This window comes from Ursus americanus, chromosome 23 (genome assembly GCF_024610735.1).
Source record: "Ursus americanus isolate L20-20 chromosome 23, mUrsAme1.1.p, whole genome shotgun sequence".
Lineage (NCBI taxonomy): Eukaryota > Metazoa > Chordata > Mammalia > Carnivora > Ursidae > Ursus > Ursus americanus.
Window position 1 is genome coordinate 22255788 of NC_142149.1, and position 23815 is coordinate 22279602.

The following is a 23815-nucleotide window of genomic DNA, read 5'->3' on the forward strand; positions in this document are numbered from 1 at the left end:
AGTGTGCTCCGGGCTCCAGGCGTCAAGCCACTGCCAGACCCTGACCTGCAGGAAGAGTAGGGGTGCAGGGCTTAGCCGGCTAGGCCCCGCTAACCGTTCCAGGCCCCCTGCCCGGCTGAAAGTTGGAGGTTTCTGCCTTGCTGCGAAGGGGACGGGTCTGCTTCTCTGGACGTACTTGGAAGTGACAGGAGAGGGCTGGTGGGTGAAACGAAGTGACAGAAAGCTCCAGAGACGGCAGTTGTGTTACCTGAGAACTTCCGCATCACGAGACAGGGCACTGGGCACGGTGGGCGTGTGCTCCCTCAGCTTCAGGAGAGGGGACTTTACCTGTTGCTTCGGCCAGTCCTGGGAGGGAAGGGGGCTGAGGGGGCAAACAGGGGCTCACAGAGCAGCCACAAGCCGTCTGGGTCTCCGTGAGGAAGGAGTGGGGCCGGGGGTCCACGCAGGCCGCTGGCCGCTTCAGCAGCTGCTATGGAAAGGCCCTGCACTGGCTGTGGGAGAAAGGGGCCATCGCCTGGGTGAGGACAAGTCACCTGAGTGAATACAGGAGTCAGGTGGCCGCACAAGCTGGGAGGCGGTTGTTCCAAAGACTAAAACTCAGAATAGACTGGGGCTCTTGACAAACACTAAAGGGGAGGAAGACAAAAAGCTTTTAACTAGAGAGATGGGTCGAGAACAAAGAGGACAGCCGGGAGGGAATCAGCAGCGGGCTTGGGTGGGGGTGAGATGTAAGGAGACAAGCAGGGGCTCCCCCCCCCCCCCCGCCCCCGCCTTTGGGAGCAAGAACTTTGAATGGAAAGGCTGGGAGGGGAGGGGCAGGCCAAGCCCAGGGCTAGTGCCTGGGAGGAAGTGAGGAGGCTGTCTCTGGGCCCAGGTACCGCCCCTCCCCCCGGGAGCAGCTTCCCCCCCCCCCTGCCTGGCACATGCCCCTGGGCAAAGGACTGAGTGAGAATCCAAGGACCTTGTGGCCCCAGCCCTGGAGCCTCTGTGTGTGAACAGCTGCAGGAAAGAGGGGAGGGGTTAGAAGACCCACACGGGGAACTCTTGCCTTGATTTTCATAGAGGGAAAGGGTGGACTGTGCTAGATGAGTCCCTGCGCGTGTGGAAGACGACCTGGGGGCCGTGAACTGCAGGGGCGAGTTCACGGTCAGCCGGTCAGGCTGCCCGAGGTCTCCTTGTTGCCCTCGCTGGCTGCTGGAGGAGGCGCCGCGTGCCTTCCCCACTGCGAGGCTTCCAATAGAGCCCAGCGAGCCCCCGGCCAGCCGCGGGGGGGGGGGGGGCTCGCTGGGCAGTGGGAAGGGGAGCCACCCTGCGCAGACCCTGCTGCGGGAGGTGGTGTGATGAGCCCAGCGCAGTTTCCAGCCACCCCCTTCGTTCCTTTCTTTTTTTATCAAGCCCGATCCCTTATCCCCCTAGTAGCTTTGCAAGGAAGGGGGGGGGGCAGTGGCTGCGACAGAGAGAAACCCAGTCCGTGCAGCCCAACCCAGTGGCGCTCAAAGCGAAGTGTGCAGCCGGGTCGCCTAGGGTGCCTGCCCAAAACGCAGCTGCCTGAGCCTGAGCCAGAGAGAGATTCTGGAGCAGGGCCCTGGACTCCGCATTTGCGACACCTCCTCCTCTCGCTCGAGGTGAGGCAGATGGCTCTGGAACCCGTATGGACACAGCGAGTCTGCTGGGGGTGGGAGCAGGCGCGGCTATTTCTAACTAGCAGGGCTGCCCCGTGCGTGCGTGCGTGCGTGTGGCGCGCGTCAGGAGGGAGTAACCCGCATCGCCCACGACCCCCACACAAGGAGCAGCTGGAAGCTGGGAGAACACTTGTGGGGGAGGCAGCGGGGCTTCCTGCCTTGGGCCAGGGGCTGGATGCAGTGAGTGCCTTTTCCTCCAGCTTGGGGGTGGGGCGGGGTGCGGGGGGGGGGGTTTCTTTAGAGAAGTGCCCCCCACCCCCCCAGGACCAGCTTGCCCCACATGGTCCCCATAAGCCCTTCTGCTTAGGATCAGCCTCCTGTAGAGGTCAGAAGAGGCCCTGGCCACCTACTCCCAGCTGGGGCCACGCCCCCCCCCCCCCCCCCCCCCGCCCCGCACCCCTGTGGCAGCTAATCTCTTACTTCTCCCTCCCCTCCCCTGTCCTCCCCACTCCCATCTTCCTGTCCACCTGTCCTGGGTGGGGCCTCCCTTGCGCTTCTCTGGTCTCTCTCCTCCACCTGCTCTCTTTCCTGTCAGTAACCCAGGTCCCCAAGGCTTTGGGTCCAGCCCAATACCCACCCCCCTGCCCCATCCTGCACCCCCACTGTGGCCCCCTCCTCCCCATCTCGGGGGATCACTCTCTCCAGATGCCCCTCTAGCTTCTTCCTTTTGCAGTTAATTTTCTCTTGGATTTGTGGAGGTTTTCCATTTTTTAAACTTCGGCTGGGGGCCTGCATGAAGGTTCTCCCTTCCTTTCTCTGATCCCTGACTCCTGTTTTTGTTCCAGGCCACTAAACCATCTAAAGAGATGAGCGGGTCAAATGAGACCTCGAGCCCAGTCTCAGAAAAGCCCTCGGCTTCCAGAACCTCTATCCCTGTATTGACTTCCTTTGGGGCGAGGAATTCTTCCATCTCCTTCTAGAAGCCCCCTCCCACCTCCACCTCAGCCTGTCCCCCCTTCTCACCCCCCCCCCATTTCTCTCCCTGCTCTTCTTCCCTTCATCTCTGCCCTACCCCCACCCTATTTTCTGGGCCCTCCAAAGGGTTTGCCACAGGTGTGGCCCTCCTCAGCTCTCCACACCCATCCCTTGTTGGTGTTTTTGGTTTTTTTAAATGATTTACTTTTAATTGTCTTTTTTTTTTAAACGACACTGTAAAACTAAAAACCAAAACACACCACCTTCCCTTGATGTCCTGTTCCCAAATGGCCCACCTCCTGTCCTCCTCCCTCCCTCTTCTCTTTACCCACGCTTCCTCCCACATCCATCCCAAAGCCCCTGCACCCTATGCTCCCCTCCCGAGAGCACTCCAAACAAACTCTGAGCCACGGAGACTTGGAGCGGCAAGACACCCCTCTCCTCTTCCTCGGAAACCTTCCTGGAGGACACTCCGGACGTTGGAGCCACCCCACTGTCAGGCCGGCAGGGAGACTCTGGCCCTGGAGGCGCCCCAGTGGCGCAGCCTCGCGGAGACTGAAGTCTGCTGCTCCTCTCCCTTCTGCTCATGCCCCTGCGGGCCTGGAGTCCAGACAGATGGGTCGGGGAGGGAGGCCAGGGTTGGGGGGGGCCTGGGAGCAGGTGTCAGGCCTTGCAATCTGTGGGTCCTGGAGAGGAGTTGGCTTCCCGGGATGCCCTTCTTGTGCTGAAAGCCGCCTGGCCTGTGCCGAGCGAGGAGCGGGCCCTTCTGGACGCTGGGGCTGTGGGCAGTGGGCTGGTCAGCCAGCCCGACGCCGGGATCACTTCTCCAGAAGCAGCCCCGAGGAGGGCTATTTGGTACTTTCGGTTTCCTAATTTAGCACTTTAAATGATATTAACTTATTTAATGGGGGTAGGGTGGGCAAGAATGAAGGCCCTAGAAAACTAGATTTGGGGGCCTGGAGGGTGGGAAGGGTCTGGTTGTGAGGGAATTGGGGGGAACAGAGAGGAACTGATGGGGGGCAGTGAGGACAGCTCTGATCCAAAGGTCAAGCGACTTGACCTTTAAGCATCGTCTTTGAAATTTGAGGTTTTTCAGGGAAGGGGTGAGATGATTTTTAAATGGGGAGCTGGTGACCTCTGGTGAGGTCCTCGAGGGTCCCTGAGGCCTGACTGGCCAGCCAGCGCCCCTAGACCCGACCTGCGGACACCTGCCTTACAGAGGCTCTGGCAGCCATGCCTTTGACCAGGTCCCGAGAAGGGGAGGAAGACCAGTTTTGGTTCTCAGCCCCGGCCCCCCCAAGGGCACAGTGAGGGGCTGGCAGGGGGTTATGTGGGTGGGGGGCTGAGGAGGCAGATAGAGGAGGGCCCCTGGGGAGCAGGATTCCTATTTGGAGCACAGAGTGGGATAAGCACAGGGGAGGGTTTGGGAGTGGTCTCCCTGCGTAAGCACAGAAAGAGGGTGCCGTGGAAGGGGAAGAACCTAGTCCCTGGGGCCTGGCTGGAAGGTCAGTGTTTGGGGAGAGCCAGGGGAGCTGTTGAGGGTTGGGGAGGGAAGGGAGACTGGGGTTGTGTTTCTTCATTTCTTTTTGTTTTGTTTTGTTTTGTTTTTGTTGGTTCATCCTTGTTTTCTAGCTTTGGATCATTTTTGTACAAAGGCAAGCAGGCCTTTTTGAAAAATAACAAAAGAAGAGGAAAAAAAAAATCCCTCCTGAAAAAAAAAAAAAACCCTTGGAAAATAAGAAAAAAAAAAAGGACCTCATAAATGATGCAATTACTTTTAATTGCAGGCAACTCTTTACATTTAAGTGAAGTGTCTTAACATTTTATATTGTTTTAAAAATATATTTACATATTATATATATATAATATACGTAATATAAATATATATAAATATTTAAAAAAGAAAAAAAAAAAAAGAAAACCACGGCACTCTCTCCCTGGCCGCTGTTTGGCGGGGGAGGGGGGCTGGAGGATGGGCACATCGGCCTGGCTTCTGTGGTCCAGTGAAATGGTTTGGTTTGATTTGGCTGTACAGAGACCCCCTGATTGGGAGGGGAGGGGGGAGTGGTGCCCCCTCCTCCCTCCACTCCATTACTCTTTGCTTGCTACTTTTCGCTTGCCCCCACCCTCAGCCCTGTGACCTGAATGTGTGCCCCGCCGTCTTTGTCCTGAGTTGAATGTCCCTTTGTGGGGGGAGGAGGAGGAGTCTGTCCACGCGGGGCAGACGGAGGGAGCCGTGGGCCGCACCCTACCCGCCCACGTAGCGCCCAGTGGGATTTGCATCTTTCTTTCCCTTTGGTTCCTGCACATTTCCGGGCTGAGAGGCGTTCGTGTGGCGTTGTGCGCAGCCGGTGTGCGTGTGCGCGCTGGCCCGGGTCCACCTGCCCGCGTGTGGACGGAAGCGTGTGCGTGCACAGGCGCGACCTTCCACACGCGCGTGCGGGGAGGCCTGCGCACCCGGTGCCTGCTGCGTGCTGGGGCCCGGGCGCGTGCCCGCCCGCATGCCGGTACCGAGGCGCTGTGAGCGTGAGAAGGTGTGTCCTGTGTGTGCGTGCAGACGTGCGTGGCTGCGAGAGGCTGGTATGCGTGCAAGCTGCATATGCGTGGACAGAGGGCGGTACGTGGAGGTGCATGTGACCTGTGTGTGCGGGTGTGTGCATGTGCACAGGTGTGTAGACCCAGGCGTGTGGGAGTGCCTGCGTGTGCGTTCCATCGACCCTGCACCCCTGGCTTTGGCTCCCCTCCCGCGTTCCCGCCCCCGGCCGCCTCAAAGCCCGCAGCACGTCAGTGCCCCCCAGCTGCATGCCCCTCGCTGCTCTGTCCACCAGTGTGTGCTTGACCAAGAGAAAACTAAGCTGTCGGGGGATCCCTGTCCCTGGTCCCCCCGCCCCCGCCCACTGTGCTGTGTTACTCGCATGGGGGGTTCCTCTCCCGCCCCTTCCACAATAGGCCGTTTCCCCAGGAGCCTCTGGGCCCAAGGCTCGGAGAGGGGGCCTAGGTGGGGGCTCCCCCGGGCTGAGCCCCGGCTCCGCACCCCGCCCCGTCCACCCCGTAGGGCCCGTGTTGGTGTAGCAGTGATGGCTTCTGTGGATATTCTGTGACCTCTGTCAGTGTAACTTGACAATTTCTAAATGGAAAAGGGTTGCTGTGTTTTCTCTGTCTCTCTTTTTTAATGTCCTTTTTCTTCTCACTTCCCTGCTCTCTTTCCTTTCTGGTTTTTCTAGCCGAGTGTTTGGGGCTTAAATAAAACTTGTTTCTTTTTCCTCTCCTGGATCTCCTTTCCATAGGCTGCTGTCTCATTATTTCTCCATTCACCCTGGCAGGGGCTGGGTTGGACGGGGCAGAGACGGGGAATCTCTGGCGGGTAACTGCCCTGCAGCTTCACGGGCAGGGCCTGGAAGAAGAGGGGCAGGAACAGGGACCCCTCGGGCTGCTGCGGCCCCAAGGGCCCAAGAGAACCCACATCATCCAGGACCCTGGAGAGGAACAGCATGGACTCGCCCCCCACTAGGCGCGTGAGGTCTCTGTGAGCAGTACTTACAGGACGTTAGTGTTAGGTGTCGTGCTCCGCGTCCTACAACTAGTAAGATGCAGAGTCCGGACCGGAATCCAGCTCGGCCTCACCCCAAACCCAGTGCTTTCCCCCCAAACCAAGGAGGGTCTGAAAACCCCGTGTCAGCCTTCCCCTAAAGGCCAGTAACCTCTCTAGAGACACAGGCCGAGAACGGCTCACTGTCGGGGAGGAATGTGCCCTCCACGGGCCTCCCACTCCTGCCCGTCGCCGTGCAGCCCTTCAGACCCTCCACCCGCCAGACCTCATCCCTACGTTCTTTTTAAAATGGGGGCGGGTCTTGCCTTCTCGCATCCTAGTCCCAGAAAGCAGGGAAAGTGGCCAAAACCCCCTGCATCTTCTAGAACCACCCCATTCACTGACAGTTCAAGATCAAGTAACAAATGGGACCATCAGCTGCATGCCGGGAATTACGCCAGGCCCTCCATTCACCCTTCAAATGCTGCCCGCATGTCTACTTGACCTCCCTGGGCCTGAGGCTCAGCATGTGGCGGGAGGGCCAGCCAGCACACAACTGGGACACCTGAACCACATCGTGACCGATGGTGAACCCCAGGGACGCAGGTTGTGACTGTCATGTGGGCCCCTCAGAGGGGGTGACCAGTCCTGAGGTCGCGTTCGAGTGGCCACGTGGCGGCTGGTGGCTGAGTGTCGCAGGCAGAAGGCCCTGAGGTGGGTTCTGGAAGATGGATGAAATCCACACAGAGTGAGGAGGGGAAGGGGTGCGGGCCACGAGGCCAGCGGGGCGGGTAGAAGCCCCGTCATAGGCGCCCCATCTGGCGGGCTGTGGTAAGGAAGGTGGATTTCTTCTCGGAGCCGTGGAAGTCGATCGGAGGCCTTTAAGTAAGAGAGCGACGTGACCGGACACTATTTCAGAAGTGACCTCGGGCTGCGCTATGGAGAAAAGATGGGGGGCAAGGGGCAGGAGTGAGGGCAGGGCCGTCAGTTAGAGGCGGGTGCAGGTGCTACCGGCCTGGACTCACGCAAGCTGACCATCCTCTGGCTGAGGGAGGGGAAACTGAGTCTCAGCGTCTTTGTGGGTCTGAGCTGACAGAGCCAGAATTCAAACCCAAGACTTACCCCTCCCAAAAGCCACGCTTTCTTAGTGCTTTACGATACTCCTCACTTCCACTAAGTGTCTCTTGAACCCTGACGACGTGGCCTGTGGGGATCATCAGCTCCCTTTCACTGATGGGGCAGACTGGGCCAAGCAAGGGTTTGACTGGCCGGCCTCAGAGTCCGATCCTCACTGGGAAGAGGGAAGAGACTGCTTCACCCACAGAAACCTGGGGAAGCCCTCGTCTTCTCCCTCACTGTCTGCACATCTCTGAGCCCCCAGGCATTTTCTTCCTCTCTGGTCTCCGAGTGGCTTAAGCATTCCAGAGTTCACGACTCTTGGTGCGGGGCCTTGGGCTCGAGGCCACCATGCCCACTGGTGGACGACAGGCTCCCTTGACACCCACTGACGCGGACTGATGGACAGTACACATAATGACACCTGGCGGGAAGCTCCATCCCATATCCCCCTGGTCACCATCCCAGAAATTTAACTGAAAATCCCCAGATTTTCTCTGCTTTAGCTCAGGCCGCTATCATGGTGGTTCTACCTGCCCAGGCCAGAACGGCAAGGAAAAAATCCCCATTCCTCTTAGTTCAACTCGAATAGATGGGGAGTTTTCTCAAAGAAATGTTTTTCACATGGGGCGCTTGTCTGGCTGCCGGTAGAGCATGTGACTCTTGATCTCGGGGTTGTAAGTTCGAGCCCCACACTGAGTATAGAGATTATTTAAAAATAAAATCTTAAAAAAAAAAGACATGTTTCTCATGAAAGAAATGTCTATCCTTATGCCAGCACTGCTCTGTTTTGACTGGTAGTTAAGTTTTAAACCTGGGAGCTTGTAATCCTGTCTTCTTCTTCAAAACTGTTTGGCTGTTCTGGGTTCCTTGCGTTTCCATAGGAATTTTTAGATAAGCTTGTCAATTTTGCCAAAAAGACAAAAAATCAGATTTTAACACAAATTGTGTTGAGGGGCTCCTGGGTGGCTTAGTCGTTAAGCGTCTGCCTTCGGCTCAGGGCGTGATCCCGGCGTTCCGGGATCGAGCCCCACATCAGGCTCCTTCGCTATGAGCCTGCTTCTTCCTCTCCCACTCCCCCTGCCTGTGGTCCCTCTCTCGCTGGCTGTCTCTCTCTCCGTCAAATAAATAAATAAAATCTTAAAAAAAAAAAAAAGAAATCATGTTGAATCTGTAGTTCAACTTAAAGAATATTGCCATCTTAACAACATTAAATCCTCTGAAACACAGGTGATCTTTCCATGTATTTAGATCTTGAATCTCTTTCAGCAATATTTTATAGTTCTGTCTCTACAAGCTTTGCACTTCTTTTGTTGTTTATTCCTAGGTGGTTCATTATTTTTGATGCTATTATAAATAGGATGATTCTCTTTTTTCAATGGAGGTGTAATTGACATCCATTTTTTGCATTGCAGGTGTGTGACATGAGTCCACATGTGCGTCCATGTTGACACGGTCACCATGGTAGCTAACATCCATCCCCATACATCGTTACAGAATCGTTTTCATAGGATAACTTTTTAAGATCTACTCTCTTAGTAACTTTCAAAGATGCAACACACTATTATTAACGATAGTCATCGTGCCCTATGTGATTCCCCATGACTTATTTTGTAATGGAATTTTGTACCTGTTGGCCCCCTTTACCCATTTTACCCACCCCCGATCCCCCACTGCTGGCAACCAGCCATCTGTGCTCTGTATCTATGAGCTTATGTTTTGTTTGTCTGTTTGGTTGGGGTTTTTTGTTGTTGAGATTTCACATATAAATGCAATCATATGGTATTTGTCTTTCTCTAACTTATTTCACTTAACGCCCTTGAGATCCGTGTTGTTGCGAATGGCGAGACGTCCTTCATTTTCATGGCTGAGTACTGTTCCGTTGTAGATACAATACCACATCTTCTTCGAAGCTGGAATTGCTGCAGTGGGCATGGGGGAGCATGTATCTTTCTGAATCGGTGTTTTCCTTTCCTTGGAATAAATACCCAGAAGAAGAATTACTGGGTCATATGATATTTCTATTTCTAATTTTTTGAGAAGCCTCCACCCTGCTTTCCATAGTGGCCGCACCAATTTACATCCCCACTAAGATTTTCTTTTCTTAAAAAAAAAAAAAAATCTGGGGCATCTGGGTGGCTCAGTTGGACGCTTAAGCCTCCAACTCTTGATTTCAGCTCAGGTCATGACCTCAGGGTCCTAGGATTGGGCTCCCCACTCAATGGGCAGTCTGCTTGTCTCTCTCTCTCCCTCTGCCCCTCCTCCTGCTCGCACACTCTCTCTCTCAATAGATAAATAAGTCTTAAAAAAAATCTTCCAAAATTATTCTGAATTTAGTGTTTACCTCAATTCTAATATAATCATATTTATGAATATCCTGAAGTTAAATTTAAAATAGACTAAACGCACATCACATACAATTAATTCACTTTTTTAACGTACAGTTCAGTGGTATTTAGTGTGTGTGTCCACAATGTTGTCCAGCCACCAGCTCTCTCTAGTTTCAAAACGTTTTCATCACCCCATAAAACAGCGCATACCCATTAAGCAGTCTCTCCCAATCCCCACCGCGCCCCATTCCCTAGTAACCTCTAATCTGTCCCTATGGGTTTGTTCACTCTAGATATAGAGAACACAAAAGAAATCGTGGAATTTGTGACCTTTTGTGTCTGTTTTCCCTTGGTATAATTTTTTCAAGGTTTATCCAAGTTGTAACACATACCAATACTTTGTTCCTTTTTTATGGCCCAATAGTACAGCATTTCAGAGTATATATATACAATGATTTGTTTATCTGTTATTCATTTATGGACAATTGCCCTGTTTCCTCCTTTTGGCTAAAATGAATAATACTGCTATAGACATTCATGTACCGGTTTCTGTGGGGACGTATGCTTTCATTTCCCTTGGGGATATACGTAGGCATGGGATCGCCAGGTTCTATGGTAATTCTAGGTTTACTTTTTTGAGGAACCACCGAACTGTTTTCTATAGCGACCGTGCTAGTTTACATTCTCACTAGCAATTAACCAGGTTCCCTGTTTCTCCACATCCATACCAACACGTGCTGTGTCCTATTTTCTCGATTTAAGGCATCCTAGTGGGTGTGAAGTGGTATCGCACTGTGGTTATAATTTGCATTTCCTTAATGAGCCACAAAAATAGAAAAATAGAGAAAATTAATTTAAAAATGATAACATTAATAAAACTAAAGGCTGGTTCTTGGAAAAGAAATAAAACTGGCAGGGATTTCATTCTCTCTTTTTCTCTTGGCCAGTCTAGCTAAATATTTGTCAATTTTGATGAGCTTTTCCAAGAACCAACTTGTAGTCTTATTGATTTTCTCCATTTTTTTTCCTATTTTTTATTTCATATATTTCCATGCTTCTCTTTATTACATCCTTCCCTTGGTCTGCTTTGGGTTTAGTTTGTGCTTCCCTTTCTAGTTTCTTAAGGTGAAAGCTTAGATTATTGACTTGAAATCTTTCTTCTTTTCTAATAGAGACATTAACAGCTATAAATTTCCCTCAAAGCACAGCTTTGGCAGCATCCCATACACTTACATATGTTGTGTTTTTGCTTTCATTCATTTTAAGGTATTTCTAATTTCCCCTATGACTTCTCCTTTGACCCACTGATTATTCAAGAGTGAACTTTTCTATTTCTACATATTTGTGAACTTCCCAACATTTCTACCGTTACTAATTTTTTTAAAAGATTTATTTATTTATTTATTATGGGGGGGGAGGGAGAGGGTTAGAGAGAATCCCAAGCAGACTCCCCCGCTGAGCATGGAGCCTGACGCAGGGCTTGATCTCACAACCCTGAGATCATGACCTGAGCTGAAATCAAGAGTCAGATGCTTAACCGACCAAGCCACCCAGGTGCCCCTTCTGTTGTTAATTTCTAATTTAATTCTGTGGTTGCAGAACAAACTTCATGTGATTTCAATCCTCTTCAATTTATTGAGGCTTGTTTTATGGCCTAGCATACGGCCTCTATCCTGGAGAATGTTCCATGTGCACTTGAGAAAGACGTGTATTCTGTGGCTGGGTGGTGTCTTCCGTAGATATCTGTTAGGTCTGGTTGGTTTACGATGTTACTGATCTTCTGCTTAGTTGTTCTATTATTGAAAGTGGGTATTGAAGTCTCCAACTATTATTTTGACTTGTCTAGTTTCCCTTCAATTGCTAGTTTTAGCTCCAAATTTTGTTGTTAGCAGCACATATAATTACAATAGTTTTATCTTCTTGACAGACCCTCTTGTCATTATAAATGTCCTTCTAGTCTCAAGCAATGGTTTTTGTCTCCTTAATAACTGTTTTGTCTCAAACTTGCACAGCTACTCCAGCTCTCTGGTGGTAACTCTGTATGGCATCTATTTCTATCCTTTTACTTTAAACTTTTTTTGTGTCTTTGAATCTAAAGTAAATTTCTTATAAACAGCATGTAGTTCGATCATGTGTTCACATCCATTCTGCCACTCCCTGCCTTTGATTGGGCTGTTTGCCCCATTTACATCCGATATAATCACTGAGAAGGTAACATTTATGTCTGCCATTTTGCTATGTTTTTTCACATATTACAGGGGTTTTTTTTATTTTCTATTTCTTGATTCCTGCCTTCTTTTGTTAAGATAGATATTTTCTAGTGTATGTTTTTAAGTCCCTGTTTCATTTACAATATTTTTTGGAATGATCTTCTTAGTGGTTGCCTGGCCGTTACAATCAGCAGCATCTTCACTTAACACAATGTAGTTTGGGGGCGCCTGGGTGGCTCAGTCATTAAGCGTCTGCCTTCGGCTCAGGGCGTGAACCCAGAGTCCTGGAATCGAGCCCCACATCGGGCTTCTTGCTCCGCTATGAGCCTGCTTCTCCCTCTCCCACTCCCCCTGCTTGTGTTCCCTCTCTCGCTGGCTGTCTCTCTCTCTCTGTCAAATAAATAAATACAATCTTAAAAAAACACACAACACACAATATAGTTTGGATTTGGAGCACCTGGCTGGCTCGGTCGGTAGAGCATGTGACTCTTGGTCTCAGGGTCATGAGTTTGAGCCTCACGTTGGGTATAGCGATTACGTAAAAAATAAATAAACCTAAAAAAATAAACAATGTAGTTTGGATAAATACTAAGTTATTTTTAATAGTCTATAACACCTTTGCTTCAGTCTAGCTCCAGCCCCCCCACACCTTTGTACAGTTGTTGTCATACAGATCTCCTCTGCACAGGTCATGAGCCTGCCGACCCAGTTTTGTAATTATTGCTTTTATGCAGTTGCCTTTTATATTTTTAAGTAATGGACTTGAAATTTCATTTTATTTTAAAGTAGGCTCCGTGCCCAACGTGCGGCTTGAACCTATGACCCCAAGATCAAGAGTGGGACACTTTGCCGACTGAGCCAGCCAGGAGCCCCTATGCAGTTGCATTTGAAGACAAAAAAGAAAAGCATTACAAATAAAAATGTTTATACTTTCATAGTATCTATGACGTTACCCTTGCTGACGCTCTTCATTTCTTTGTGCACGTTCGAGTACCCCTCGAGTGTACTTTCATTTCAGCTCCTGGGTCTCCTGAAACATTTCTCACAGGCGAAGCCTGCTAATGACCAATCGCCATTCCTTCCTGGAGGCGTTCCCTTTGTTTTGGGGGAGCACAGGGGTTTGACCCTTTCTCACCCAAAGTCTCCTACAGCCTGGTGATGGTGGCCCGATGGGCAGGTAACCTTAGTCCTTTTTCTGGGCTTAGATTTATCCCGGCTCCACCAGCTTACTTTCTGTGTGACCTTGGACAGGTCATGTCACTTCTCGGTGCCTTAGTTTCCTCCTCTATACAATGGAGCTAACCATGATGGGGCGCTCAAAAGTGTTGCAGGACTGAGTTAGGACTTGGGGCCTGAGCTCATTTGCCAAACAAAAACACCCTGGGGGTGGGGGAGGGTAGAGAAAGGGAGGAGGATTCGTGAATGAGCTCTGCCCAGCTCCAAGGCTCTCCCCTAGGTTCTCTGGGATGAATGTCACCTGCTTCCCCTACAGGATACCAGGCTCATCAGAGGCAGCCTGGAAGCCGGCAGAGGCGCCTCTAGAACCATGACCTTGAAGGAAGCCCGTCCCACGTTGTGAACTTACACATGTGGGATAAGACAACAGGCAAAACCCATTCTCGTTCTCTTGGGATACTGCATGGGACTGCAGCGTCCCTGGTGACAGCCAGCCAGGATGGGCCTATCAGTGGCCTGGGCCTTGCCCAAGCCCCCCGTCTGCTGGGCAGCACCTCTGGAAGAATCCAGAAAGCACATGGATCTCTTGCAGCAATGCGGGTCAGCCACCCTTCCAGCTTGTATTCTACGCCCTCTGCGCCCGTGTCATTGCTCATGCGAGTCCCCAAGGAAACCTACAAAGCTAGCAGGAGGCAGAGGTGCGCCTCCCTCGGCCAGCACCCGGTGCAGGCCCTCCCCCCTTCCGCATCCCAGCCCCACTCTGGCCCTTTCCTCCGAAACAAGCAACACAGCTGACTCGCGCCTCGAGGAAGGCCATTTATTTCCAAGATAGAGACTATACTTTTAAGACAGGACTTTTCAGAAGCAGGAAATCTTAGTTGTCGCCTAGAGAGGTGTGTCAAGGACACAGTGAAAGGAGACATGCGCACGTGGGGCCAGAGGCTTATCCAACACTGTTACAACACTTTTTTCAATGAGCAAAACATCTTTAAAAATCCTTATAAATTCTTTATAATATGTTACACATTTAGAGACAATATTTACAATAAAAGGATGAGGGAAGGAGGAGAGAGAAATCTACTTTACAGCAAATCTTTGCATAAAACAAGAAGACCAATAGACATGGCAGTGGGGTTCACAACCCCACCTGGGCTTCCCTGGAATAAGTGGGGGCGTGTGTAGGGAGGCCTGGTGGTCTGAGGTCTATTTACAAAGTGTAGGGAGAAGAGGGGGCTGGGTCCCGCCCATCCTGAAGGAACAGCCCAGCTCAGACTCCACAAATCAGGGTGTGTGTGTGTGTGTGTGTGTGTGACAGAGAATAAGAGACAGAAAGAGAGTGAGTGAGACACCAGGGATGTTTCGTACGCCCCCTCCTAACGGGAAGAAGGTGGGGGGTCTGTGTGCCTGAGTTGTGGAAGAAGCAGGCACAGCTGGAAGAAGGAAAAGACAGGCAAGGGAGGTCCGAGGTGGAGGGGGGACCCTGGACCCTCCTAAAACTCTCTGGGGAACCGGCAGCTAACTCCCCATGGTCCACACGCTCAGTGAGGGTGGTTAGAGACTGGCAAAGAATTGGTGAGGGGAGTAACCCGGGTAAGAGTCTTGGTCCTGCCTCTGCCGAGGGGCCCTAACTTCCTTCCCCGGCTCTGATTGGCAGCAGGGGGCAGGATCCCTGGACGCAGCAAAGGCCAGGAGCCCTGGTGGGGCGGGCGGGGGGGGGGGGGGAATGAAGGGGGCAGGAGTGGCCGAAGTTGCTACTGAAACACCTTCTGACAGTGACTAGCACACTGGCACACCGGTCCCCCTCCCCCGTGGACACCCCCTCATCTGCTCTCCTCCGACACACATACCCCTCCTTGCCCTTAGCGAGGGGCAGAGGAAAGAAGAGCCAGCCAGCATCACCCTGTGTCTTTCTTTCCCTTGGTCTCAGACTTGGGGTTCCCTAGCCATACCCCATGGCTAACAAGGGTCTCTAAGTGCAGACACAGAAGGGCCCAGAAAGGCCCACTCTGTCCCAGAGCCCCCAGCAGCCTATCCCCTCTCGTTTCCCCCTCCTCTTACCTCCGGGGTCCCCTCCCTCCCACTCCTCCTCCCACGGGGCCTTCTCGCCTGCCCACCTCCTACCAGTCCCCGCACACAATCTAGAGACGCGGCCTGCAGCGCCAGACGCACCGGAGGGCAAGAGGCGAGGGGGAGCGAGGCAGAGAAGCCTGGGGGAGGGGGGCCGGCGCGGGGGTGGGGCACGGGGGCTGCTCGCTGGTCACAGACACTGATGGAGGCGCGAGGCGGCCGAGCGGCGCGGGGGCTGGCTCTGCAGGGCCCCCGGGTCCCCGGGCGGCAGCGAGGCCGCGGACGACGGGGCCCGCGCCTTGGTGGACTCCAGGCTGCTGAGGCCCGAGTCCTTGTTGTCGCTGTGCGCCCGAGGGCCCGCGGGCTCCGGGGGGCCGCCGCCGCCCAGCTCCTTCCACTCGTTGAAGTTGAGGTCGGTCAGCGGGCTCTGCACCACCACCGTGTGGCGCCGCCAGCTGCTCCGGCGCCGCCGCGTCTCGGGTGACAGCGGCCGCCGCAGCCGCACGGCCAGCATGTCGTCGGCGGTGCCGCGGAGGCGCAGCCGCAGGGCCTCGATGCGCGACGGCCGCGAGCCCAGCGCCGCCACGGCCGCGGCCGCCGGGGGGCGCAGCGACTCCTGGCTGCTGGACGAGGCCGAGCCGGGCGGCTCCGCGGCGCGCCCACCGCCCCGCCCCGCGCCCGCGCCCGCGCCCTCGGCGTCCGGGCGGCTGCGGGCCAGGCGACGGCGCGCCAGGGTGTCGCAGGGCATGAGGCGGTGCGAGCTGAAGGACGGCCGGCGCGCCGGGCGCCCCCCGGGCCCCGCGCCGGCCTCCGTGTCCGTCTCCACATGGCTCAGCTCGCTGCGCTCGTCGTCCGCCTCGTCGCCCGCGCCCGGCCGCCGGCCCCCGGCGCCCGAGCACACGCTGCGGTCCATGGTGGACAGGGTGGAGTAGCCCGAGACGATGGAGCGCGTGTCCGCGGCCGGCCGCTCGTCCGGCGCCGCCGGGGGGCTGAGGCGGCCCGGGGCCTCGGGGGCGGCGGCAGCAGCGGCGGCGGCGGCGGCGGCGGCCGGCAGCGGCCCCTCCGGCTGGTCCCGCGCCCCCGGCGCCGGCGCCCCCGCCTCGGGCTTGTGCGCCTCCTGCTCCGAGTCGTCGTCGGTGCTGCTGCCCAGCCCCCGCGCCTCCCGCCGCTTCTTCCGCTTGCGGTTGACCGCCGAGATGAAGGAGATCGCCAGCATCTCCCGGGCGTACGGCTCATTCTTGGGGGCCCTCGAGCCCTGCGCGGAGACAGGCCAGAATGCAGGAGGCGCCCCCGCACCGCGGCCCCCCAGCCGCCACGGAGGCCCGGCCCCGCGTCACTACCCACCCGGGAGCCGGCCGACCCCGCAGCCCCGCTGGGCACCCGCTGGGCACCGCTCTGGCATCAATCCAGACCTTCGGGGCTCTTTCCTGTGAGCCGGGGGCCGGTCCCTCACCCCCGCCCACCTTCCACTCCATTCCCCATGCCCAGCGCTGCAGAAATCCTTTTAGACACAGCTCTGGTGGTAATAGTCTCTCAACAGGGAATACACTTGACAGTTTGAACCCATTTCACAGACTGTCCCGGGTGATAATCACCAGACCCTGGTGGGAACCTCCCTCCGACCACGTCTTCTACTCCCTCCATCTCCACTCACTCCCCCTTGGGAAACCTGCCTCTCCACCTACTCTGTATGTGGGCCTCTCCAGGGCAATCGGCCCAAGTTCATTTCCCTTTCCCACTGCAGCCCACCGGCTGGCGCGTTTCAGCCAATGGACCAGAGCGCCACTCACAATCTGCACCCCACATCAATCCAGCCGCCAGCTCTGCGGCCAGAAGTGGCCACAAGACGCTTTACAGTCTGATGGTTTGGATCGAATTTGCTTCCAGCCTCATGCTGGCCAACTTCCTGGCACGTTCTCACTGCTAAGCCCTGTGGGGGTTTTCTGGTCCTCGCCTTCGGTGATGCCCCAGCAGAGCCCACACTGCCCGTCACCGGCCAACACCAAACTACCCCTTGAACTCCAGAGCTCTTCTTCCAACGGGGAGTCTGTCTCAAGCAAGGTGTCCGCAGGCACCTGAAACTATCTGCCAGGGCCCTATGCTTCCTAGCCCCTGCCCCAAACCACCTGCGTTCATGTCCCCACCTGAAGGTAATTCTCTGCCTCCCCCCCCACCCCGCCCGGCTTCTTCTCAATTCTCCTGAAGTGACTCCCAAAGCCAGTCCACCCTCACCATCCTGTTTTCAGACCCTGACTCTGCCTTTCCTGGCCTTTCTGCCCTCTCCTGATAGCACTCCCCGCCTCCACGCTTGCCTTAGCCCAGTTCCTCCTCCTCTAGAGCCATCAGCCCTTCTAAGAAGAGGTGGGAATCTGATCACCTCCAGACTCTGCAGGACCCCTCCACCCCCACCGGGATGAAGCCCAGACACAGGGCCCTTCGCAATCTGGTCCCAACTTTCCCAGCCTACGGCCCTCCCTACCCCAACCCCAAAGCCAGCCGCAACAAAGCCTTCACTCGGGCGATGCCCACCTGCCAGACTCACTCACATTTTAACCCTGGCAGCCCTTAGCCACCGCTCCCCAGTCCACCCCATGAGCTGGATGAATTCGAAGTCCTCCTGCTAGGCCCTGCTCAAACATGGCAGCCTCCGTGCGGCCACCTCTCAGTCCTCGCCTCGCCCTTTGAAAACACAGCTGCGCCTGCTCTTCTCCCATTAGGATAGGTCTGTTTCCACATCACCGGCATCCAGCTCCGAGTTCCTTGAGAGCAAGGTCTGTGGCTTACTTGTGTTTGCACCCATGACTCCCTGCGCCGTGCCTGGCACATAACAGGTGCTCAATAAAATGTTAAGTGAATGGGCAAATGGGTGAACGCAGTCCCCTCGACACAGGAAGCCCTGTGGAAGCAGAGGCTGAAACTGCTCCCCCTGCTGGGCTGGAATGGCCTGCCCTGTGACCCCTCCTCACTGGCCACCTCCAGTTTCAGCCACAGGGTAATACTGAATGGAGACCCAGAGATCCCTGGTGTGGCCCCCGCAACCTACGTACTCTCTCTCCCATCAGCTAGTTCGGAGAAAGCCGACACATGTCAGGGAGTCAGGATGCAAGGGCACGTGACTCCTGGCTCCCGAAGGCGATCCCTGGAGTTGTGCAATATGTTGGCTCTGCTGTGATTGCCCTGAGCCATAAGGTGGCCAGTGCCACTTTCTCTTCTGACAATGCTCTCGGAGAGACTTGGGAGGCCACTAGGACCATCTGATCAAATTACCCTCTCCCCCCTGCTAGTTACAGAAGCAGTGAGGTCATGATGATCCCTTCCAGGAACACAGAGGTCAGTACATGCATAGAAGGGTCAAGGGGAGGCCATGGAAGCCAGGAGGCTAGCAGCAGCAATGGGCGGAAGTTACATGGAGCTGGGTTCAGGTCACTATAATGAACTTGCTCCCTGCCTCAGCAGTCTTGATGGGGTGAGCTCCCCACCCCACAGAGGTTCTATAGGGGGGCTGTAGGGACCTCTTGTCCCAGACTAAAGCAGCCTTCTTTTTTTCTGTCCAGTACATTTTCTTTTCTTTTCTTTTCTTTTCTTTTTTCTTTCTTTCTTTCTTTCTTTCTTTCTTTCTTTCTTTCTTTCTTTCTCTCTCTCTCTCTCTCTCTTTCTTTTCCTTCCTTCCTTCCTTCCTTCCTTCCTTCCTTCCTTCCTTCCTTCCTGCCTTCCTTCCTTCCTTCCTTTTCTTTCTTTCTTGTTTGAGACAGAGAGAGCATGCGAGTAGGGAGGGGAGAGGCAGAGGGAGAGAGAATCCCAAGCAGGCTCCACGCCCAGCACAGAGCCTGCCATGCAGCTCAATCTCACGACCCTGAGATCACGACCCGAGCCGAAATCAAGAGTTGGATGCTTAACGGACTGGGCCCCCCAGGCACCCCCCAGGTAAATTCTTCTGATACATAACGAGGACCTGCTTGGTGTCAGGCACACTGGGCTCAGGAGCTGGCCAGTGCTTAGAGACCCAGACTGAAATGAGTCCAGTTCGATCACCAATGCTTAGTGATTTCACCCACTACTACAGACAGAATTGCGGACCCCTGCCCAAATCCACCTGCCGAAGCCAGCTCTAATCCCCAATGTATTTGGACACGGGGCCTTCGGGAGCTGATGAAGTCCTGCCCTTATGGCGGCATTAGCGCACTTATACAAGGAGACAGCGGAGAGCTGGGGCTACTGCTCCCTCTCTGCTCTAGGGGACGCAGCAGGAAGGCGGCCGTCTACAAGACAGGAAGAGAGCTCTCAGCAGACACTGACCATGCCGACACCTTGATCTTGGACATCTAGCCTCAAGACTGTGACGAAATAGAGGTCTTACTTTAAGCCAGCCAGTTGGTGGCATCTTGTTACGGCAGCCCGAGCTGACTAAGACAACCCCCTTGGCTCTAATCTAACAGCGGGGCAGCCGTGCCTGCTTAATGGGCTCTGTCTCAGAGGGCGGCCTCTGGAACAGGCAGGGCTGGCTGGCTGGGAGAGCTGGTGCAGAGAACCCGCTTCGCTTTCACTGATTTTCTTAATTGTTTTCCGTTTCATTGATTGATGCTCTTGTCTTTATTATTTCCCCCCTTCTGCTTGTTTTGGGCTCTCCAAAAAGCATAGTTATTACAGCAGGCATATCTGTTGGTTCCCATAGTCCCATAAATGGGGATAAGTATTAGGCCTCATTCACAGATGAGGAAGCTGGGGTCGCAAAGAGGTTAAGCAACTTGCCCGATGTCCCGAAGCTACTGAGCGGTGGAGGCGGGACTCAGACCCAGGACTGTGCGTGCTTCTGACCACTGGGCACGCGCCCCCCCCCCCCCCGGCCACCTAACTCCCCAGCCAGACCCTTCTCTTCCAACAGACGCCTCACACAGCACTGCCGAGGTGAGTAGCTTCTCTGCTGACCTCGTACACACGGCACCTCCTGCCTGCCTTCCCAGTGACCAGCAACCTTCCTCAGGGGCCGTGGGCACTTCTCCCAAATCCCCTGACCGAAGAGCAAAGAGCAGGCTGGGCTGGACAGGGATAGAGCCTTCAGAGTGGCTCTGGCACTCACCTTGGACTTGGCTGAACTGCAGGTGGTGGAATCTGTCGGGGGGAGCGAGAAAAAAAAGGGAGGTTAAATTGGGGTAGGGGGAGGCTCTCTTGTGAACACGATTCCCTCTCCCTGGAGGCTTCAGAAACCAGGGAGTTCAGACACCTGAGCTCCCCAGGTCCTGGAAGCGGGATGGGCTTCTGATGTCATTTCCTCCGGGAGAGGGAAGGAGCGGCTGACGATGTCAGTCGTCAACTGGAGACAGGAAGTGACATCAGGCTGCCAGTCTCTAGACCCTCGTTTGCCAGGGTCAAGGGCAAGTGTGTGTGTGTGTGTGTGGGGCTTTTCTTTGGGCCTAGTTCCTCTCCCCTCCCCTCCTGTCCCTGTTACTCTGAAGCACTGGAGAGAAAAAGCCGCTATCGGATGCAGTCCACAGAAACCACAATGAAACACAGCAAGTCACAGATGCTCCGGAGGAATGGAGACCACACAACGCATGGACAGGTGGGGGCCTACGTCTACCTCCACCCCATGCCAACTCCAGGACGGGAGGAGGAAGACGGACCCTGTGTAGGACACAGTCCCGGGGCAGACAGCAGCTGGGCGGGGCGCAGGAGGCCGAGTGAGCTGGCGATTAGGGCCTTGCTAGGTTCCGGCCCCAGACTCCAGGTCAGCCTGCCCTGATGGGGCAAGGGCCCTGTTTAGTACCAGAGTTACAAAGAAGAGTAAAACCATTACACCCGTGGGACTTGGGTCCCACTCCCTTAATATCACTGGGGTGGAGAAGGAACCAGAAACCCATCCGGGCAGGGTCTTCTCCAGGCTGATCTAAGGACCTCCCGGGGTCTGATGGGGCCGTGGGCAGGCACGGTTAATCCACGCTCTCTGGCAAGCAAGTGAGTCCTCCCCGCCCAGCCCTCCCCTGCACACAGTGAGAAGAGCAGATGGCCGACCACACAGTGAGACACACGGGGCAGGGGTGCGGCAGCAGGTGATTAGAAGAAACGGGGGGCTCCTCTCTGCCACCCCCACCCACCTTGTCCTCTGGCTCCCTCCTCAGCCTGCCCCTGGGAACTAGCGGAGCTGTGGAATGCCTCTGTCAGAGACAGGAGCAGTCAAAATACTAAGGGGGGCTCACCCATGGGGCGGGACAGGTTAGTGCCTTGGGCCAAGCAGGGACTGCTCTGCACTACTCCGCTACGACGGTCTACGCCCAGAAACAGGACTTAGGGGCTGAGCGACCAGGGGCCCTGGTTTCAGATGCAGGAAGAGCCAGCCCTCGGGGGCAACTGAGGCACGAGCTGCCGCTATAAAGGGGCTTCTGGGGGTGCCGTCACCCATGTCTAGGCAGGCTGGGTCCCCCTTCGCGCCAAGCCTCCCCCTGTCTGGACAAGCCGAAGCTGCCGGGCTCGGCACAGAGAGAGGGCCAGAGTCTGGGGATTGTTGGGGGGCAACTTGCGGTACGCAGACCTCCTGGCAAGGCGAGAGGATCTGCCTCCAGCAAAGGCCTCATTCCTCCTGAGAAGGGGCTTTCAGGTGGGAGCGTTAGGGTGGGGTTAAGTTGTTAACAAGCGTGGAGAGCTGCTATGTCACGGTGACGTGCTCACAGCCCGGGACCTTTCTGCCTGCCCCTCGGGCCTGCCCAGAATTCTTATAATCACCCGCCACTGTTAGTGACCGAGGCCGCAATGCCACACTGTACCCTTTAAATCTCCAACAGGTCCGCTGGAGGAGGGGAAGGAGAGGAGAGAGGGGCAGGGTCCAGGGGCGGGAGGAGAGCACAGGGAGAAGAGAGAGGAGGGTGGAGGGGTGCAAGGAGAAAAGGAAGAAAAATTAAAAAGAGGAACATGCCCAGAAGGACACAGCCCATGAGAAATTAAAAGTTCAGGAAGGAAACCAGTGAAGGAGGGGGAACAAAGCCCCCACTCAGCCCCGGGGACCGCTGAGCAGACAAGGAGGCAGGCGCACAGGCAAGCCAGACCTCCCCAGAGCGGAGAAGGCCCTGCCACAGCCCAGTGTCCGTGGTGGGGGGCTGGGGCAGAGCAGGGAAGCTGGGCATCTGGCTGGGAATCTGGGACCCTTGGGAATGCAGACCCCACCCCGCCCCCACCCTTTCCCAAGCCCCCGTGCTCACCGGAACCTGGGTCACCAGGGGGCACGGTCCTGCCAATGTTAGGCAGGAGGTACTCAATGTTGGGCACCGACTGAGGCTCCTTGTCATCCACGGGGGTCTGCAAACAGGGGGAGGGTCAGCCAGCATGCCCCCCCATGGCTGGACTGTGCATCCCGCAAACTGGGGTAACGTGGAGGCAGGGCCTACGACTCCTCCATCAGACTGGGGCTCACCAGGGCAGCGGCTGTCTGTCTCATCTGTCAGGCACTCTCGAGGGCAGCTCCTCCATACCCCCCATTAGACTGTTTTGTGCCTTCTCCAGCACCTTGAACCCCCAAAGGCTGGGGCTGCTCCCTCAGCTGAAGGCAGGAGCTGTGTCTCCCCCATCAGACTGGACCTTCCTAAGACCTGTGGCCTCCACATAAAAAGAGAACGTGGGGTCTACCTTTGCTATTGGACTCAGTTTCCTTAGGGTAAGGCTTATCTCCCCCCCCAGATCGGGGGCTCACGAAGGCAAGGATTCTGTCTCCCATTAGATTAGAGGCTTCTGAGGAGAGGGTCTATGTTTCCTCCATCAGACTGGGAAGCCCCAAGGGCAGGGACCTTTCCCTGCTTGAGTCTTGCTGCCTGCCCCCTCCCGGCCCCCAGCCTGGGATGAAGGCCCACCTCAGACCAGACCCTCCGCATCACTTACTCTCTCTCCCTTGTCCTCGTCATCGCTGAAGAACCAGTCTGACTGCAGAGGAGACAAAAGGAAGTGGTGAACTCAGTGTGGGAAGGGGCTGAGGGAAGACGGAGACACGGGCTCCCACCCTGCACAGTCCAGAGGACCCCACTCAGATGCCAGATGGAGCGGGGCAGGAGGGGGCATCAAGAGGTGAGGGTCCCCCCTCTTTTCCATAACCCCCATTCTCGCCTGGTTACTAGAAGTGCCCAAGGGAGGTCGATGAATCCCAGGACCCAACTCCACAGACTATGAGAAACCCTTGGGGAGAGAAGAGGCTAGACCCCAGTGTGGGAGGGAAATGCAGCCTGGGCTGGGAGGGGGCTGAGGATTGATGGAGGGCTGGCTCAGGGAGAGCTTCTAGGCCGGTTTGTCACTAGACTCTGTACAGGGCACATCACTGTGGCTCGCTCCCACCGGCGGGCCAGAAGCGGGGGCAGCAGCGCCATCTAGTGCCGGCTGGGGCCACTGCAAGGAGAAGGCCCGCCGGTGCTGCCAGACCTTGTACCCCTTCCCAGCCCAGGGCACCACACTGCCCTCGGGCGGCACCCCCTCCCCTGGCCAGGAAAGAGAAGTGCCTGGAGGAAAGTGTTAGGAGGTTCCCTGAGGGGGCAGGCAGGCAAGGGTTTTCACATAAATGCCAAAGAGGACAGAAAATAAAGTAAAAATCCCACTCTTGAATATATTTTGTGAAATTTGAGAACCTTGAAGATAAAACCCTAAAAGTTTTCTGAAAAACTTTTACAGATTGCTTGCAGATGAGCAAATATCAGCTGTAACTAGAGCTTTCGGCAGCAGCAGACAGAAGAAGATAATATTTTCACTGTATTGCTGGATGCAATACAGGGCAAGAATTCGGAACCTAGACTTTTATACCCTGCTAAACTCTCACTGTGA

At 55.2% G+C, this 23815-nt stretch overlaps 2 protein-coding genes across 2 annotated transcripts in view; one reads left to right on the top strand and one right to left on the bottom strand.

Moving 5' to 3' along the window:
* The window catches only part of SRCIN1 (SRC kinase signaling inhibitor 1), a 67130-nt gene extending 61251 nt beyond the window's left edge, over nucleotides 1-5879 (top strand). The window contains exon 23 of the mRNA XM_087854456.1: nucleotides 2468-5879. Coding sequence (XP_087710582.1) covers nucleotides 2468-2602 — 135 coding nt within the window. The 3' untranslated portion in view covers nucleotides 2603-5879. The remainder of the gene's footprint in view (nucleotides 1-2467) is intronic.
* A 7882-nt stretch (nucleotides 5880-13761) lies between these two features.
* ARHGAP23 (Rho GTPase activating protein 23) overlaps nucleotides 13762-23815 on the bottom strand; it is a 69427-nt gene continuing 59373 nt past the window's right edge. Inside the window, 4 exon segments of the mRNA XM_045788819.2 lie at nucleotides 13762-16280; nucleotides 20103-20134; nucleotides 22216-22312; nucleotides 22889-22930. Coding sequence (XP_045644775.2) covers nucleotides 15216-16280; nucleotides 20103-20134; nucleotides 22216-22312; nucleotides 22889-22930 — 1236 coding nt within the window. The 3' untranslated portion in view covers nucleotides 13762-15215.